Below are 18,436 nucleotides of genomic sequence, written 5' to 3'. Positions count from 1 at the left end.
GATAAAGGGCAAAATAATTTTGTCGAGTTGCTTAAAAAAGCTTGAAAAGAAACAGAGCTGCGTTTAGAAACAGACATAATAGTTGCAAAAGAAGAGAAAAACTTAAAAATCTCAATAATATTTATTCTGACGATTAGACAAATGGGAAGGATCCAGAACTGAATATTTCTTTTAAATTTTTCTTAAAGGGGGACATAATTGGCTCCTCTTAAAGAGTTAAACTTACTTGTTACGATGAGTCCTATATAGGTTAATCTGTCTTTAGCTATTTTATATTGAACAGGGTAAATCTGTGAAAGACCTTTAAGGCCAATTTTACGTTAACGCTCCAGGAATCAAAAGTCAAAGTTCCCGCCCCTCTATCAGGGGCATTACTCAAGAGTAGCAGCCATCCCATCACACAGAATGCACCCAGAGACAGAATCCTATTGAACATCCTCTCCCACGATCCCTTATCGAATCAAAACAGGCAACTGGCCAACTGGCATTAGCTGACTATCAGGAGCTAAGTGAGCTGTTCATATGGTATTATTAAAGGTAGGGTCTCCTATTTTTGAGAAACGCTTCAGAAAACTGAGTCGGGCCGAATACTAAACAAAAATCAAAACAAACGTGTAGCCAATGAGCAGAAAGGGGCGTGTCTTGTCAATATGCGCGGAGAGAGTGTTCAGTGTGCATGTATGACATTAGCAGAAAGCAGTTTTAAGATTGACATGGAGGATAAAAACAAAGAAAGAAAGCGAAGAAAGGCTTAAGATAAGACAAGAAGTAGGACCCGTGTTAATATAGGATCCACCTTAAACAATGGGACAAATAGCACAAAGAAACAGATGATATCCTGAGTTACCTTGGCCCTTCCCTTTTCTATTAATGAGATACAGGAACCACAAATCTAATGTAGAGTTTGAACTTAACTAGCATTGTAACTTGATTTGGCTTCTACATGATCCACAAAAATATGCTAGAACTAAAAGGAAATAAGACAATGACTTAAAATTATTTTCCCACAGGAAACTCCAATCCGTGAATATGCGGCCAACCTTACTTAAGACGCCGAGGTCGCTTTTTTCCTTCTCGATAGGTGAGTAACGTTGGTTTTGCTTTGTTTCACAGAACTAATACAGTATATGCCTTTGTCCTTTACATGATTATGCCTGTAGTCACTTTTGCTTGTTTGTTTATCTGCAATCGTATTGTTCTTCCCTTCAGCTATGATAATGACACATTTCTTTCCAGTAGTTGCCTGGGTTACGTATGTATGCGTGACATATAAACATTGTGTATTAACAGGTCACATCAAAATAAATAAATAAATAAAAAACATTTTTGGGACATTTTTGGCTCCAACCTAGTTTAATGACCCCTTTTACACAGTATCAGTCTGAGGAGATTATGATGTCAACACATCACCGTAGATCAGGAAATATCAGAAGCTTCTCTTCATTGTAGGTGATGGATTTAAGCTGTGCTGCTTTTCAGATGACGTCTTGCCAATTGTGGATATAATGCGCGTCACCGGAGGTCTTGACAATGAAGGCCCAGAAATTCTCTCAAGGAACTTTTAGCATGATCGATCAAAGGTAGTAAAAGTTTGCAAAATTTCCAAAATTCGTTGGCTTTGCACTCAGTATCCTCGCCCGCTAAAATATTTACAATACACAAGTTTTTCTTTCTACTGCGATCCTTCCTGATCCGTATATTTGACTGTTAGCTGTAAGACACTGCTTTTTCACATTTTTTTGTAGCTGGGAAACCGTGTCAAGAGTAAAAATTGCGCTACGTTCAAGCTCTGTCATCGTTTTAACTTGTCGATCTGTCATCGTGCTTTTCATGGTCGACTGTGACATCCGCCTCTTTTTTAAGCAGTTAAATCTGCTTCGATGGAGATCGAGAATTGGTCTAGTCTTTTGTCAATAGCCTCAACTATCTCTGACCTTTCTCCGTTATCTTAAGTAGTTACTATGAACTCAATGGCATGATTTAGTTTAGCTCACATATATCAATATAAAATTGCAGAGCTGCTTTCACACACGTCTTACTCTCACATGGTGTCACCCGGATGTCCGATTTCCGTTTATATTCGATGTTTGTACAGTGTGTATATTTTAAACCTGAGTGTTTTGGAACATTTAAGCGGTTATGAGGACGTTGTCTTCTTCTGTTGTAGAAATCTGCCTCAGTGTTCAGTTGAGTTTAATCTCAGTTACTGTGTAAATACTGTGAAAATCCAAAGTTAACACTCATTTTAGCAATAGTCTGACTAGCCAATAGAGCATCGACAACCATGTAACGGTCAAAGTGAGCAAGATTACAGCAAGATTTTCCCCATTCATCAATCTATTCATCCTTCCAGTTCTGATCCAACAAATCTAATTTAAATCTAATATCAAGTTCAGTTTAGTAGCTTGATTATTTATTGTTTATGCAGTCAGTAGAAAACTACTACAAGCCCGCTTTTGTTTTTTGTTTTTTCAGGTACTGAAAAAGTGCTGTCGTATCTTATAAACGGAACAAAGCATTTCTAATGGTTTCATAAAGTAATAAAAGCAGCGCCAAACGTCCCGCATGATCCGTAACGACTAACTTCACCTTTAAACACCTTGAAGCGATTAAGGTATGGAAATGAAATGAACACAATGTAATGTACAATTGTTTGCTTTGTGTGACGTGAAATTTGTTTGTCTTGTTTAAAAAAGCAAGCTAGACCGAAATCTCAGTTTGATCAGAACAGCTCGTACTCATCAGTACTATTTCGTCTGTATGCTTAATATTTTGTACTTATATATATATATATGTTTTACTTCTTCTTTCAGCATGATCGGAAGTTTTGAAAACAAGAATAATCACAGCTTTAGTTATAATGACAGCTATAGCTCTAATGGTAGCAATAATGACTATGATTATTCTGACTATTATAATTATCACGACAATGATGTGTGCAACAAGACTGAAGTGATCCAGTTCGGAGCGGTGGTCACCCCCATCTTTTTTGCTGTGGTCATCATGTTCAGTTGTGTGGGAAATGCATTGGTCCTGTGGGTGCTGATTAAATATGAAAATCTTAAATCCCTGACCAACACTTTCCTCCTGAACCTGGCCATCTCTGACCTCATCTTTACCTTCGGCCTGCCCTTCTGGGCCATCGATCTCATCTCGGGTTGGATGTTCGGAGACGTCGCCTGCAAATCTATACACTTCATCTTCTACCTGGGTTACTACAGCAGCCTTCTCTTTCTCACAGTCATGACCGTGCATCGCTACATGGCCGTAGTGCACCCGCTGTCTGTGCTCTGGAACAGCACCCCATACCATTCCATCGGGATTTCTGCATTCATCTGGTTGCTGAGCTCCTGTGCCGCGACTCCTCAGTGCCTCTTCAAATCGGCAGCTCATAACAGAGACAGAGTTTACTGCGATTATAACAATAACCTCACATGGAAACTCATTACCATTTACCAGCAAAACGTCTTCTTCCTCATTGCCTTCATCACCATTGCTTTCTGCTACAGTCGAATTCTCTGCCGTCTGCTCAGACCCACATCACACACCCGTCCCAAGACCGTCAAGCTCATCCTCTGCATCGTGATCACTTTTTTCGTGGGTTGGGCGCCTTATAACGTGTCCATGTTCCTCAAATCTCTGATATCGTTTAAAATCTCGCCGTTCAACGAGTGTCACGTCAGCACCTCGGTGGATTATGTTTTGACCGTCTCCAGACTGGTGGCGTACTCTCACTGCTGCCTCAATCCAATGTTTTATGTCTTTATGGGGGTCAAGTTCAGAGATCACCTAAAGACAGCGCTGAGGAATTTCTGCCGGAAAGACAACCAGCATCAAGACAAACGTCAAAGTCATCTGATTTACTCGAATGGGGAGGAAATTTCTATGTACTAGCTGATCTACTATGTACTATTGCTTATAAGATTTTAAATCTGAATTTATCCTCAATTTTTTTCAATTGCTGTATTTTGTATTTGTAAATAGCTTTTTGATTATTGAAATTTTTTTTTTTAAGAATTAAAAAATATATATATTTTTTTTTTTACAATTAGCACTGTAGTTAAACCTTTGTATGCTACATAAATTTTTACAAATACTTTTATACTCTAAAAACACAAAATCTTTGTACCAATCGTTAATGTTTTACTTCACTTTTTTTTATTTTTAATTTTACTGTTTATGTAAATGTTTGCGAATGTAAAAAGCCCTTTTTATTATACGATGCATAAACATCATACTTACATGAACTGTGTACTTTTTTTTCACTGCAGTTACAATTCCTCTCTCAGACACCAGGGGGCTCCAACAACCTGCTGTAAAATGATTAAAATGCATAATAATTAATGCATCTTTTTTGTAATCACGTATGTTTACACAATATAGGTGTTTAATGAACACTGAATAAAACATGACAAACTTTTAGATGCCAAGACTTTTTTTTTTTTTTTACTACTCTACTGTGTTTTCTGAATTTGCTCACTAACTCCATTCATTTTGATGTGGGTGACTTTAAAGATTTATTAATGCTTAATTGGTGTAAGCAAAGCTGGACAGAATCAGCTCACACACTCTGATGTGTGAAATAAGCTGCTATTTAGAGATATTTTGGTGACAAGTGCAAAGGGTTCCAAAATTTCTTTGCTTGAACTGAGGAAGACTGAAACATAGACCTGGGTGGGGTTAAAAATAGTAAAACCTACCCATTATTTAATAAATCCCCATGAAGTGAGGCTACCTTGTATTACCAAATGTTTTGTTCTGAAGCACTCAGGTGTGTCTACATCATGCCAGAAAGAAAGTACCTCAGGTATGTCCTCTATGTCCTCAGTTGTTGCTGTTTATTATCTCGTTGGGTTTATTAAGGCCTTCTTCCAAACGATCTGAACTTGACGAGGCGACGTAAGGATTGAACTAATGTTATGTGGGCCCTGATACATAAAAACAAAGAACTGAAGAAGGGTGAGTTCCTTTCAAAAATGGAAGTGTTAAACATTTATTGAACAAAATGCAGTGAATGAACAAAAGAGAAATCTAAATCAAATCAATATTTGGTGTGACCACCTTTTCCCTTCAAAACAGCAGCAATTCTTCTACATTTACATTTACATTTACATTACAGCACTTGGCAGACGCTCTTATCCAGAGCGACGTACATAAGTGCTTAAATCTCTAACATTGAATACATTAATGCTGGATCACTAAGTTACATACTTAAGATACCATGAGTTTAAAACATTTGTTCAAAGTTACAATGAAAAAGTGTCAAAGGTGTTTTGTTTTTTTTTGTTTTTTTTAAATGCAAAAGATAAGGAAAGAAGTGCTAGTTGAAGTGTTTCCTGAATAAGTAGGTCTTCTAGGTCTTCTAGGTCTTCTAGGTACACTTGCACACAGTTTTTGAAGGAACTCGGCTGCTAGGTTGTTCCAAACCTCTTGGAGAACAAACCACAGATCTTCTGTGGATGTAGGCTTTCTCACATCCTTCTGTCTCTTCATGTAATCCCAGACACACTCGATGATGTTGAGATCAGGGCTCTGTGGGGGCTGTGCCATCGCTTCATGCTGGTTTGAAGGCAAAAAAAAAAAAAAAAAAAACACCAGATATTGATTTGATTTAGATTTTTCTTTTGTTTGCTCACTTTGCATTTTGTAAATTGACAGAAATAAACACTCATTATTTATATTTCTGAAAGCATTCTTTGTTTACAGCATTTTTTCACACCTGCCTAAAACTTTTGCACAGTACTCACTCTCACTCATCTTCTACCGCTTATCCGAACTACCTCGGGTCACGGGGAGCCTGTGCCTATCTCAGGCATCATCGGGCATCAAGGCAGGATACACCCTGGACGGAGTGCCAACCCATCACAGGGCACACACACACACTCTCATTCACTCACACACTACGGACAATTTTCCAGAGATGACAATCAACCTATATGCATGTCTTTGGACCAGGGGAGGAAACCGGAGTACCCGGAGGAAACCCCCGAGACACGGGGAGAACATGCAAACTCCACACACACAAGGCGGAGGCGGGAATCGAACCCCAACCCAACGTGCTAACCACTAAGCCACCGTGCGCCCCAACACTCTACACCAGTGTTACTCATTGCGCGGCTCCAAGCTTTAATATGCGGCTCGCATGGCAGTAAATAATACGATGATATGATCATGTGGTTAAAATGTATTTTTCATTTAAATAACATTAAAAACAATCAGGGAACCATAGAAAAACGAATGTGCTCTATTACAAATAATAATATATATTTATATATATTATTTGACTCGTCACTGACTCACTGCGTTCTGCGCAATAGCCAGTTTTTGGCGGCCTGTCAGAAGCTAGTTTGTGTTTCATGCTAGTTAACAACTTGTGTTTACTGAACACACACGGACTAAAAAATGGATCGATTTCTTATCAAACAATCCTGCGCACAAAATGAACAGCAACAAAGCAATGTGACAGTGACAAAAGAGGTAACTGATGTTACCCCCCCCCCGCTGCTGCGATCCCTCCACTGGCTTCCTGTAGCTGCACGCATCAGATTCAAAACACTGATGCTGGCCTACAAAGCCAAAAATGGACCAGCTCCCTCTTACCTCAAAGCCCTCATCACTCCTCGCACTGCACCCCACACCCTCCGATCTACCAGCACTGCTCGACTGGTTCCACCATCTCTCAGGGTAAGAGGCAAGTATACTACAAGACTCTTCTCTGTACTGGCACCAAGGTGGTGGAATGAACTTCCCCTAGAGGTCCGGACAGCTGAGTCACTGGATATTTTCAAGCAGCGGTTGAAGACCTACTTATTCAGGAAACACTTCAACTAGCACTTCTTTCATTATCTTTTGCATTTAAAAAAAAAAAACACCTTTGACACTTTTTCATTGTAACTTTGAACAAATGTTTTAAACTCATGGTGTCTTAAGTATGTAACTTAGTGAGCCAGCATTAATGTATTCAATGTTAGAGATTTAAGCACTTATGTACGTCGCTCTGGATAAGGGCGTCTGTCATGTGCTGTAATGTAAATGTAAATGTAAATGTAAATGTAAATGTAAAATGATGTGGCGCATGCGTCATCTGCGACTCGAGAGGAAGCCGGAGACGGAGGATGTGGAGAGTCTGCGCCTGTTAAAAAAAGAAAGGTGTGAGTCATACAAGATGAGCATAGAAAATTTCAAGAAAAGTGGACAGATGAATTTTTATTTGTCCTTCACGGATCGAACCCTTGAAAGGTGCATAATAAAGAATGATTTTTAAAGGAATTATTCTATTGCAATATCGTACATTGTATTTCAGCAGATAAGCTATTAAAGTGGCTCTCCTATTGACTTTGTCCTATCAGTGTGGCTCACATAAAAAAAAAAAAAATAGTGAAGACCACTGATCTACACGATATGCCTTATGTCATAACAGGGTCAGTGGTACAGAGGCACAAATAAGTTTGACACGTACATTAGATAACTGAAGGAAAACAAAACCATACAGATCGCAGGACAACACAGAAAAGTAACTCTGTAGTGACTCATTAGTGACACTGTAGGCCACTACAGTACTGTTTATATATATATATAATTATATATTAAAAATATATATATATATTTTTTTTTTACTGTAGGTATTGAAGAGAAGAAGGAGAAGAAGAAGCCTTTATTATTGTCACATCTACATTACAGCACAGTGAAATTCTTTCTTCACATGATATGCAAACTTTGGAACAGGGATTATTTCCTTATGTTCTTTTTTGTTCTGATTAGTTTGATGATTATTCCATTCTGTTATGCATCACATATTAACTATTTGAGTCCTATTTGAAATAAAATTGATTTCTCACTCATGATTTCTATTAAATGGCACACATCTTGCAAATTCACCCAATATAAATGTATATATTATTTCAGGTTATGACATTAAATTAATTTCAGTGTCTACATTATGCAACAGGTTTCAGCTTCAGAGTGACTACTGCATACTGCAGAGGCAGCAAAAAGGGATTTCCTGACAGGAAACGCTGTAAAAGTGAAACTGAAGTTAAAATGTATACAATAACCCCCTGAACACATACATGAGACGACGATTAAGGTTTCTTTCGACGGTGGTTGTAATTACTGTTGCCATAGTAACAATGAAGAATACACATTACTAACTGCACTATACTGTATATATAAACAGATTCACTGATGTATCTGAAAGCTTTTTTTTTTTTTCCCCCCGAAAACACTTTTGCAATAATTTGCTAATGTGTTAAACCCTTTACATTAGTGTTAATCTGCTGGAGAAAAAAAAAAACAATACCGCTTCTGTAAAAAAGCACCATGATGGATAGAGTTGCTGGAGAAAAATGTATATTAATAGTCTTATATGATGATATTTACTGTATTCATTTACAGTAAAGAGCCTTTAATTCTTTCATTCTTGTTTTTTCTTTTTGTAACTCGTTTTTTTACTTTAACTATAACTTTATAAATGTGTCCCATTCTACTTTTGAACAATTTAAGCAGAAGACCATTGAAGAAAAGTGAAAAAATAAAATAAAATAAAATAAAAAGCTCAGATGATGTTTCATAATTAAGTCGTGCTTACATTGAACTCAATCAGGACGTTTCATTATTATTATTATTATTATTATTATTATTATTATTATTATGTTTAAATATTTTCCATTAAATTTAAATTATATTTAATTTATAATATTTTATAATATATTTAAAGAATTATTATTAAAAATAATTTGCCCGTGCTGAAGGTTTTACAGGAATCGAATAAAAGAGTGAGCTTTAATACGGTGTGTGTGTGTGTGTGTGTGTGTGTGTGTGTGTGTGTGTGTGTGTGTGTGTGTGTGTGTGTAAGGCGTCTCCCAACAAAAACAAAACTTCTTATTGAAGACAAAGTGGTTTCTTTTTAACATTACACTCATTACTTGTTTGCCTGTTTGTTTGTCATATTAACTGTAATAAGGAGAGAGAGAGAAAAAGAGAATCTGGTACAGGAAACTTGTTATTAAGTGTAATAACAGGAACTAACTTCTTTCACAGTAGTTCCCCAACATGTTATGCAATTATAAAGCGATATAATGTAGCTTGTTTTTTAATTCATAAAACGGATTGGTATTATTTGGAACATTGCTGTGGAATAAGGGGAATAAAAACTCCTCTTTTTGGAATCTAATCAACTTTGGCGCTGTAACAGGAACTCTTCTGTCTTCATCGGATCCATGTTTCATATTAGGAACTGTTATTCTAGCATTTCTACGTCATGCACTAGGACGTCCGGTGCATTTTACATTTATTTCTGGTATTTAGCAGACACCCTTAACCAGAGTGACACAATTTATTTCGGTGTATACACCTGGGCAATTGAGGGTTAAGGATCGTGCTCAGGGGCCCAGCAGTAGCAGCGTGGCTAACCGCTAGACTAACACTAACATTATTCCAAGCTCAAAGAAGCAGAAAAAGAAATTAGGACCGTAAAGGAAGTGTTGTTCATAATAAGGACTTTGTGGTATTTTGATATTTTGATCATGTTCCCATAATTCTGATACATCGTCTAATGATCGTTTATATATCGATCTCTCGCTCCATCTGCAAATCATTGCACAGGCTTTGTGGTCTGTACATGCATGCAAGAGAACAGGTTGAAGTGTTACAGTAGTTTCACACCTTCTTTCTTTCTTTCTTTCTGACTAGACGAATAAGTAAACTCACAGAAAAGCTGTGCAGAAAAAAAAGAGGAAGCGCCTTCAGCCAAAACCTCTCTTCGGTTTTATTTTGAGACACTCTAGACTTTCCCAAGTGAAGCTGGACTTCTATGCGTGCATCCGTTTGAGGAATGATTTCTCTTAACACGACACCGCTGACCTTCACAGAAGCGATGGAAATGAACTACAGTGACGGTCTGAACGACTCGTACGAATATATAGAAGGTGACTTAATTGTACAGTGTCATATGGAGAAATATGATCGAATCACAGGAATAAGTTACATCGTCATCTGTTGCTTTAGCTTTCTCGGGAATGGCATGCTCCTCTTAGGTCTGGCCTGCTTCGAAGATCTCAGAAGGGTCACCATGCGTTTTTTGTTCTTCTTGGCGCTCTTTGACCTGTTGTTCACGCTGACCATTCCCTTCTGGGCTGTTGAGAACATGGTGGAGTGGATCTTTGGGCATATTGCGTGTAAGATCCTGACCGGGGCGTATTTTGTTGGAATATACGGAAGCCTCATTCTAATGACGGCCATGACGATCGACTGCTTCTTTTTTATCGTTGTGCGCAGCCGGTGGTTAACTCATAGCAGACGGCTCAACTGTGCAAAAGCAGCTTTCGCAGGGTCGTGGATCATCAGTGTATCAGCCTCTCTGAAAGACGCCCTGTCCTCCGAGGTTAAGACGGTGAATTCTGTCCAAACCTGTGACACCACGGCTTCTCAACACGACCACGCAGGTTACTACACACAGCTTATCATGCTCTTCGTCATTCCGCTGGTGATCATCATCCTGTCCTACGGTAAAATCCTGCACACTCTCTTGTCGAGCACGGGCCGGACGAGGTACAAGACGTTCATTGTGGTTTGGCTCATCATCATGGCGTTTGTCATATGTTGGGGACCTTATCATGTGGTCATAATCCTGATGCCGCTTCTTTCTGATAAGGATTGCGAAAAAGGCAATCAGCTCCACCGATCCTTTGTCGCCTGTCGGATCCTTGCGTATTCTCACTGCTGCATCAATCCACTGTTGTTTCTGATCCGAGGAAGGCCCAGAAGAATCCTGTCCAGCTTACTGTTCCGCAAGACGCGACACAGGAGCCTTCAACCCTCAGACAGATCTTCTGACCCCAGCCACTTCATCCAACAGCACTTCAGCAGGGCGATTCCACAAAATGTAACAGAGCTCAAATCAATTTAGGAAATGAGAACGAAATCAAACATTTCTCCTTTTTTGTGTGAGTGATTCCTATATTTTTACACGTGAAAATATTATACAGAGTTAATATGGAGTTGATATGGAAGTATCTTATTTCAAAAATGACATTTTACAGTATATTACAACATCCTATATAAAATCCTCCTTATTTTTTATATCTGGATTTGTTACTATATAATATATTTTTTTTCCCTTTGTGTGTTTTGCATTAATGTTTTTATAAGCTATTTTTTTTTTGTGTGTTGACTTAACAGATAAAGATTTTTTTTTCTTTTTAGTACTTAGTGCTGGATTTACCATTCATTTCTTTAGAACGTATTTTTTTTTTAATTAATTTTACATTTTATTTTCTTCTCTTTTTTAAAAAATTTTAATTGTATTACTGTAAATAACTTTACACTGTATTTCATACACACACACACACGCACACACACACGCACTTAAAAACACACACATTTCAATTCAAAATTGAAACTATTTAAACAACAGCAGAGGAGGTGTTATGTCGAGTGTTATGTCTTTCAGTTTTAACACTTATCACTTTTAGTCATCTCTTATTGTCTCAAAAGCAAAAAATCTTTTGCACCAAATGACGGCACGTTTTCTCAGTTAATAGATTATTAGTACGAGCATCTTAGCTTAGATGATGTAGATGGAAATCACCGCACAAATTTGGCAAAATTTACAAAGTTACATAACACTTTTAGCGTTTTAAACTGACACTGAATGTCAGTTGTCATCACTGACTTTCTTTGTTGTTTTTGTTTTTTTTTTCTCTTTTTTTTAAAGGTTATTTTTTTTTGGTAATTTAATTCAGGCTTTAGTAACATATCTAGCATGCTAAAATAGAATGTTTCATATATTAATATATGTATAAAATAGATATAAAACATTTGTCATTTAAACTAGAAAACAGGAACATTTAGCTTTCAGACCAACACAAAGCGCAAACTCTATGTGAATTTCTAATTTATAAAATAAATATAAAAAGGTTATTTTAGGGGAGAATTCTAGGTCAGTTAATCATGCTAAAACCAAACCGTCTGAATGTTTTGTATCTCCTGACAATTTTTGTTTATGTGACAAAATGCGATTTCCTCATATCAGTTAATAGGTTATTAGTACGAGCATCTTAGCTTAGATGATGTAGATGTTGCATTTGAAATAAATAAGGTTGTTTACAGGAAATCACCGCACAAATTTGCCAACATTTACAAAGTTACGTAACACTTTTAGCGTTTTAAATTGACACTGAATGTCAGTTGTCATCACTGACTTTCTTTGTTGTTGTTTTTTTTTTTCTTTTTTCTTTTTTTAAAGGTTATTTTTTTCATTAATTTAATTCAGGCTTTCATTGCGAGTGCAAACTCCTGAAGACTTTCCCAAGCCGTAAAAATCTTATTCAGTGTTGCAGGGCCCTTTAAAATAATGATACATAACGATAATGAAAATGATTCGTACAGAAAATGTCATCATTTCAACGATGGTATATTTTTCTTTGTTTTAAACACTCGCATTTTTAAAAATCAGTCACAGATTAAAGGAAACACGAAAGTCCCTGCCTGTGCATTCGCAGTTACTATAGAAATGCTAACGTGAGATAAAATGAGAGCATTAATATAAACCTTGCAGGCTGAACTATAATCAGAGGTGTTGTTATATATATATAAAAAAAAATGGAATCAAGTGAATCCTTAAACACATCAATCCTTAAGGGCTTTCTTTTTTTTTTTTTTTTTTTGGTCTTTACTTTTTATGCTACGTTGGTTAGCAAATACACAATAACGTAATCAGCTGCTACTGTATCTGTTGGTTTCAGCGAGATGTCTGATTCAATTAGATAAAGCTCTCGCTTCTGATCAGCTGTCGACTCACTAAAAAGCTCTTTTCTTTCTTATATGTCTTATAGATGGCAGGTGTCGACAAAAATATATAAACCATGAACGAGAGTTTTGACTCTGTCTGTTATTCTGACGTATTTATATTCATATTCTTCTTGTATTCAGCTAATTAAAGCTGATCAGGCTCAGAAAGGATTTTTTTCCCCATCAATCTTCTATCTACTTCAACGCTCTTTATCTCAGGTTGACATCCCTGCCATGTGGAGACATTTAAATTTCTAATCATTGTAATTTCTAAGCTTCTTGATACAGTGCTACAAGTGTGGAAAACTCAATTATAAGCTTGATCTTAATTTTTTTTTAGCTTCGTGTAGTTTAATTCTGGAGCACTTCAGCGTTAAAATACATGGGAGTAGATCAATTGGAATAAACCAATGGGAGTAGATCAATGGGAATAGATCAATGGAAGTAGATCAATAGGAGTAGACCAATTTGACAATATTTATGCATTTGGAGGTCAATTGGTAAACCGCTTGGTCCACTTCTTGGTCATCAAGCAATCTGAAACCACTGTAGAGCTGAAACCATTTTCACGCTGAAACCACTGTAGAGCTGAAACCAGTTTCAAGCTGAAACCATTTTCAATCTGGATATCTGTATTTTCTAATCTGTTAGAGCTTATTTGCATCTTCTGCCCTACTACATATCTCATTGATCACATCCTCCTGATCTCAGGTACGTCATATATTAGAAACTGAAAATCAGCATAGCACTAAGTAGAACGTCCCAAACCTAAAGCGTTTTCATGGTTTCAGAAAGCTTACAGACTTCTTGATGAAAGAAAGATACCCCTGTAATATTAATTGACTGATTTCTGTTAGGATTTAACACTTTATTTTATTCCTATGAGTCCAATCATTTTTAATTCGGTTAGAGATCTAAGGTAAGTGTCATTGTTATACAATTAAATTTATAAAGTATTTTCTTTTATATGATGAGAATAAATCAAATCTATGATTATTGAATACAATAATTTAATTTAAAAAAAAAGGTTTAATAATTAAACTGACCTTATTTTACATTATTTTAATCCTGCCACTTTTTAACATTTAAAACAATTGAGTTGGTAGATTCTTATTTTTTTTTAAATTTGAAGCATCAAATTGAGCTAAAGCAATTAAAGCTAAATAATAATAATAATAATAATAATAATTCATTCATCTTCTACCGCTTATCCGAACTACCTCGGGTCACGGGGATCTCAGGCGTCATTGGGCATCAAGGCAGGATTCACCCTGGACGGAGTGCCAACCCATCGCAGGGCACACACACACACACTCTCATTCACTCACGCAATCACACACTAGGGACAATTTTCCAGAGATGCCAATCAACCTACAATGCATGTCTTTGGACTGGGGGAGGAAACCGGAGTACCCGGAGGAAACCCCCGAGGCACAGGGAGAACATGCAAACTCCACACACACAAGGTGGAGGCGGGAATCGAACCCCGACCCTGGAGGTGTGAGGCGAACGTGCTAACCACTAAGCCACCGTGCCCCCCTTAATAATAATAATAATAATAATAATAATAATAATAATAATATACACTGCTAAATTTAATGAGCTTATATAAAAAAAAATTATTATTAAAAAACATTAATTATTATTATTATAAAACAATTTATTGTTATTTATTATTATTTATAATTAACAGTGGGAAGGTTGTGAGTTTGAGTCCCAGGTCCACTAACAGGTAAACAGGTAAAGGTGAGACACTAGGGCTGATGGGAATTGTAATCAAGAACCTGTAAATATATTACAGCATTTGAGTAAGAAACCATTTTAACAAACAAATGCAACCAAATTAACAAAATCCAATATCTTGATGGTTAAGTATGATTGCAAAACGACATGAGTTCAATCTCAGTCTGTAATACTGACTGTCAAAAACATCCTTAATGCTTTCTCGCTGCAGTTGGATTCTTTATATGCAGTTTTCTCTATTTTCATCTTAGAGATTTAAGCAGACATTAAGATAAGATAAGATAAGATAAGATAAGATAAGATGAGATGAGATGAGATAAGGTGAGATAAGATAAGATAAGATAAGATAAGATAAGATAAGATGAGATGAGATGAGATGAGATGAGGTGAGATAAGATAAGATAAGATAAGATAAGATAAGATAAGATAAGATAAGATAAGATAAGATAAGATATACCTTTATTCGTCCCACAAAGGGGACATTTCTCTGTTAAAGCAGCAAAGAAAAAGAAATGCAAATATATATAAAAAAATTAAAGACATAATATAGTATACAATATATACACAACATAATGTATGAATACAAAGAAGAAACAAAGAGACCACGAGTAAGTAGTTACACAAACAGACATATTGCACACAGGTAATATTGCACGGTTTTAAAATTTCTGTTATTGCACATGTGATGTTTAAAATACTTTGTTAAAGAGACTCCAATGAAAGAGACTCCAATGAAGCTCTCGTACTTCGTGACCCCTTGTAGCTTCACATAGCAAGATAATACTGTATAGTAACATATCTAGTATGCTATAATAGAACGTTTTATATATCAATATATGTATAAAATAGATATAAAACATTTGTCATTTAAACTAGAAAACAGGAACATTTAGCTTTCAGACCAACACAAAGCACAAACTCTAGGTGAATTTCTAAAATAAATGTAAAAAGGTTATTTTAGGGGAGAGTTTTAGGTCAGTTAATCATGCTAAAACCAAACAGTCAGAATGTTTTGTATCTCCTGACAATTTCTGTTTATGTGACAAAATGTGATTTCCTCATATCTGCTCAGTTATAGGAAACAGCTACTACAGTTCCACTCAGCCTCAGTGTATCATAGTGAAACCACAAAAATGGATCTGAGAGTCAAAAAGAGAAGAATGACTGTAAGAGAAACTGATTATTCAACCAAGGATTGACCCTATTGTACTGTTAATATACTGGTATACAGCAGATGGCAGCAGTGGGTTGAACCATTCCATGCCTCTGTGGTTTACAGCTGAACATGATGACTATTTTAGCAGCACTGTATCGCATGTGAAAGTAGCCTGAGCACAATAAACATGTGTCTCAGGTCTATAGACAGCTGGCCTTCTGCTTTAATATGCAGTGCATTGAAGTCCTAATGAGAATGCTCTTGCTTTAGTGTGAAAAATAAGCCAAAACAACACAGGTATGTAAAACAACATGATGTTGTCGCATACGTACAAAGACAAAAAAAGTGCAAAGTTGTATCATAAATCATAAACAGTCGTTTTACGAAAAGGATATTTTCTGTCAAATAAGACATTCACTCACTCACTCACTCACTCACTCACTCATCTGAACTACCTCGGGTCACGGGGAGCCTGTGCCTATCTCAGGCGTCATCGGGTATCAAGGCAGGATACACCCTGGACGGAGCGCCAACCCATCGCAGGGCACACACACACACACTCTCATTCACTCACTACGGACAATTTTCCAGAGATGCCAATCAACCTACCATGCATGTCTTTAGACCGGGGGAGGAAACTGGAGTACCCAGAGGAAACCCTGAGGCACGGGGAGAACATGCAAACTCCAATTTTACAGCTCTTACAAGAAGTAGACATTTTGGACCTCTAGGCCAACACCTTAACCACACGGCCATCCTGGTCTACTGCTACCCCTTCTATGAGGGCTTCACTGTTTGAATGCTTACTTAATGGTGTCCATTTAATTCCTAATGGTTTCCTGTAGGGATTTTCCAGTTACACCAGAATTCAGCTAAAGCTCTTACCAGGAGTGGGGCTCGAACCCACGAGGACATTTGCCCATTGGATCTTAAGTCCAACGCCTTAACCACTCGGCCATCCTGGTGCACACTGTTGCACACTGTTGTGGGTCCAAGCTGAGCCTTAAACAATGACTGTTCCTGGTTCCAGTGTAATTCCTGTATGGTTTTTTCCCCCAGATACAACAGATTCCAGCTAAATGCCTTACCAGGAATGGGGCTCGACCTCACGAGAACATTTGCCCATTGGATCGTAAGTCCAACGTCTTATTAACCACTCTGACATCCTGGTGCACCACCCTCATATCCTATACAGATGCACTAAATTAGGTCCTATAGGGTTTCCTTCGGACAATGGCTGTTCCTGTATTCTGTGTAATTCCTGGTGGATTCTATTCAGATACACCATAATTCAGCTAAAGCTAACACCAGGAGTGGGGTTTGAACTCACAAAGACATTTGTCTATGAGATCTTAAGCTCAGTGCTTTAACCACTTAAATACCCAGGTGTACTCAGAAGGTAATAACTACCTCAGTTTCTGCTTTAGACACTACATTAGGAAGTTCTCTTGGGCTCCCTTTAAGGAATAGCTGTTCTTGGTTTGAATTTGGTTAATAGAGTTCAAATTAATAACGTTTGCTTCCAAGCTGGTGTTTCTAATAGGACACTTTCTTCAGAGCACACACCTGACACAGTAACTCCAGAGCTGCTGCTGGGGTCTACTTCAAGCTGTTACTTTCTTTTATGTAATTCCTGAAAGTTTCCATTAGATAAACTAGACTCCAGCTAAAGCTCTTACCAGGAGTGGGGCTCGAACCCACGAGGACATTTGTCCATTGGATCTTAAGTCCAACACCTTAACCACTCGGTCATCCTGGTGAACTGCTCTGTATATTCTCACAAGAGACTTTCTTCAGAAAAAGTTCTACCTGCCACAGTAAGATCTACACTTTTTTACGGAAGCACTAGAGTACATTAGGTTCTTTGAGAATTTCCTTCCATCTTGAATGGTTTCTGTGTAATTCCTTGTGGTTTCTATTACCAGCTACCCCAGAATTCAGCTAAAGCTCTTACCAGGAGTGGGGCTTGAACCCACGAGGACATTTGTCCATTGGATCTTAAGTCCAACGCCTTAACCACTCGGCCATCCTGGTGAACTGCTCTGTATGTTCTCACAAGAGACTTTCTTCATAACAAGTTCTACCTGCCACAGTAAATTCTGTGCATTACAGAAGCACTAGAGTACATTAGGTTCTTTGAGAATTTCCTCCAAAGAATGGCTGTTCCTGTGTAATTCCTTATGGTTTCTATTACCAGCTACACCAGAATTTAGCTAAAACGCTTACCAGGAGTGGGGCTTGAACCCACGAGGACATTTGTCCATTGGATCTTAAGTCCAACGCCTTAACCACTCGGCCATCCTGGTACATTTGATATACTGGTTCAAGCTGCCCTGAAAGCTGACACAAACAGCCACTTTTTACAACAGAGGTGAACAGAAAGGGGGGGGCCACAGTGGCTTAGTGGTTAGCACGTTCGCCTCACACCTGTTTTTAATGTTATTTAAATGAAAAATAAATTTTAACCCCATGATCATATCATCGTATTATTTACTGCCATGCGAGCCGCATATTAAAGCTTGGCGAGCTGCAGGAGGCTCGCGAGCCGCGCAATGAGTAACGCTGGTGTAGAGTGTTGGGGGCACGGTGGCTTAGTGGTTAGCACGTTGGGTTGGGGGTTCGATTCCCGCCTCCGCCTTATGTGTGTGGAGTTTGCATGTTCTCCCTGTGCCTCGGGGGTTTCCTCCGGGTACTCCGGTTTCCTCCCTGGTCCAAAGACATGCATGGTAGGTTGATTGGCATCTCTGG

General features: G+C 37.7%; 3 protein-coding genes and 4 non-coding genes across 8 annotated transcripts in view; 3 read left to right on the top strand and 4 right to left on the bottom strand.

Annotated features, from left to right (window-relative positions):
• The window catches only part of LOC132844833 (protein THEM6-like), a 261,817-nt gene that overhangs the window by 139,355 nt on the left and 104,026 nt on the right, over positions 1-18,436 (top strand). The window lies entirely within an intron of this gene.
• Positions 2,483-4,422, top strand: xcr1b.1 (chemokine (C motif) receptor 1b, duplicate 1). 2 transcript variants are annotated; one of them, XM_060868458.1, is made up of 2 exons: positions 2,483-2,614; positions 2,814-4,422. In XM_060868458.1, exon 2 carries the CDS (start codon positions 2,815-2,817, stop codon positions 3,892-3,894), a length of 1,080 nt encoding a protein of 359 aa, XP_060724441.1. In that variant the 5' UTR covers positions 2,483-2,614; position 2,814; the 3' UTR covers positions 3,895-4,422. The 2 variants fall into 2 exon arrangements, with proteins under 2 accessions (XP_060724441.1, XP_060724431.1); XM_060868448.1 differs by having other exon boundaries at positions 2,613-2,638.
• xcr1b.2 (chemokine (C motif) receptor 1b, duplicate 2) lies at positions 9,721-12,873 on the top strand. The gene has a single exon (XM_060868433.1). The coding sequence runs from the start codon at positions 9,833-9,835 to the stop codon at positions 10,904-10,906; it is 1,074 nt and encodes a 357-aa protein (XP_060724416.1). The 5' UTR covers positions 9,721-9,832; the 3' UTR covers positions 10,907-12,873.
• On the bottom strand, positions 16,571-16,653 carry trnal-uaa (transfer RNA leucine (anticodon UAA)). Its single transcript has one exon. It is a non-coding gene; the product is annotated as a tRNA-Leu (tRNA).
• On the bottom strand, positions 17,365-17,447 carry trnal-uaa (transfer RNA leucine (anticodon UAA)). Its single transcript has one exon. It is a non-coding gene; the product is annotated as a tRNA-Leu (tRNA).
• trnal-uaa (transfer RNA leucine (anticodon UAA)) lies at positions 17,640-17,722 on the bottom strand. Its single transcript has one exon. It is a non-coding gene; the product is annotated as a tRNA-Leu (tRNA).
• On the bottom strand, positions 17,912-17,994 carry trnal-uaa (transfer RNA leucine (anticodon UAA)). Its single transcript has one exon. It is a non-coding gene; the product is annotated as a tRNA-Leu (tRNA).

Source organism: Tachysurus vachellii, chromosome 1 (genome assembly GCF_030014155.1).
Source record: "Tachysurus vachellii isolate PV-2020 chromosome 1, HZAU_Pvac_v1, whole genome shotgun sequence".
In the NCBI taxonomy this organism is placed as follows: domain Eukaryota; kingdom Metazoa; phylum Chordata; class Actinopteri; order Siluriformes; family Bagridae; genus Tachysurus; species Tachysurus vachellii.
Note: the sequence above shows the minus strand (reverse complement) of the source record. Positions and strands in the feature narration are given on the sequence as shown.

What these genes read in the sequence shown, in the direction of transcription:
- xcr1b.2 (XM_060868433.1), top strand. Translation starts at nt 9,833, where the DNA reads ATGATTTCTCTTAACACGACACCGCTGACCTTCACAGAAGCGATGGAA.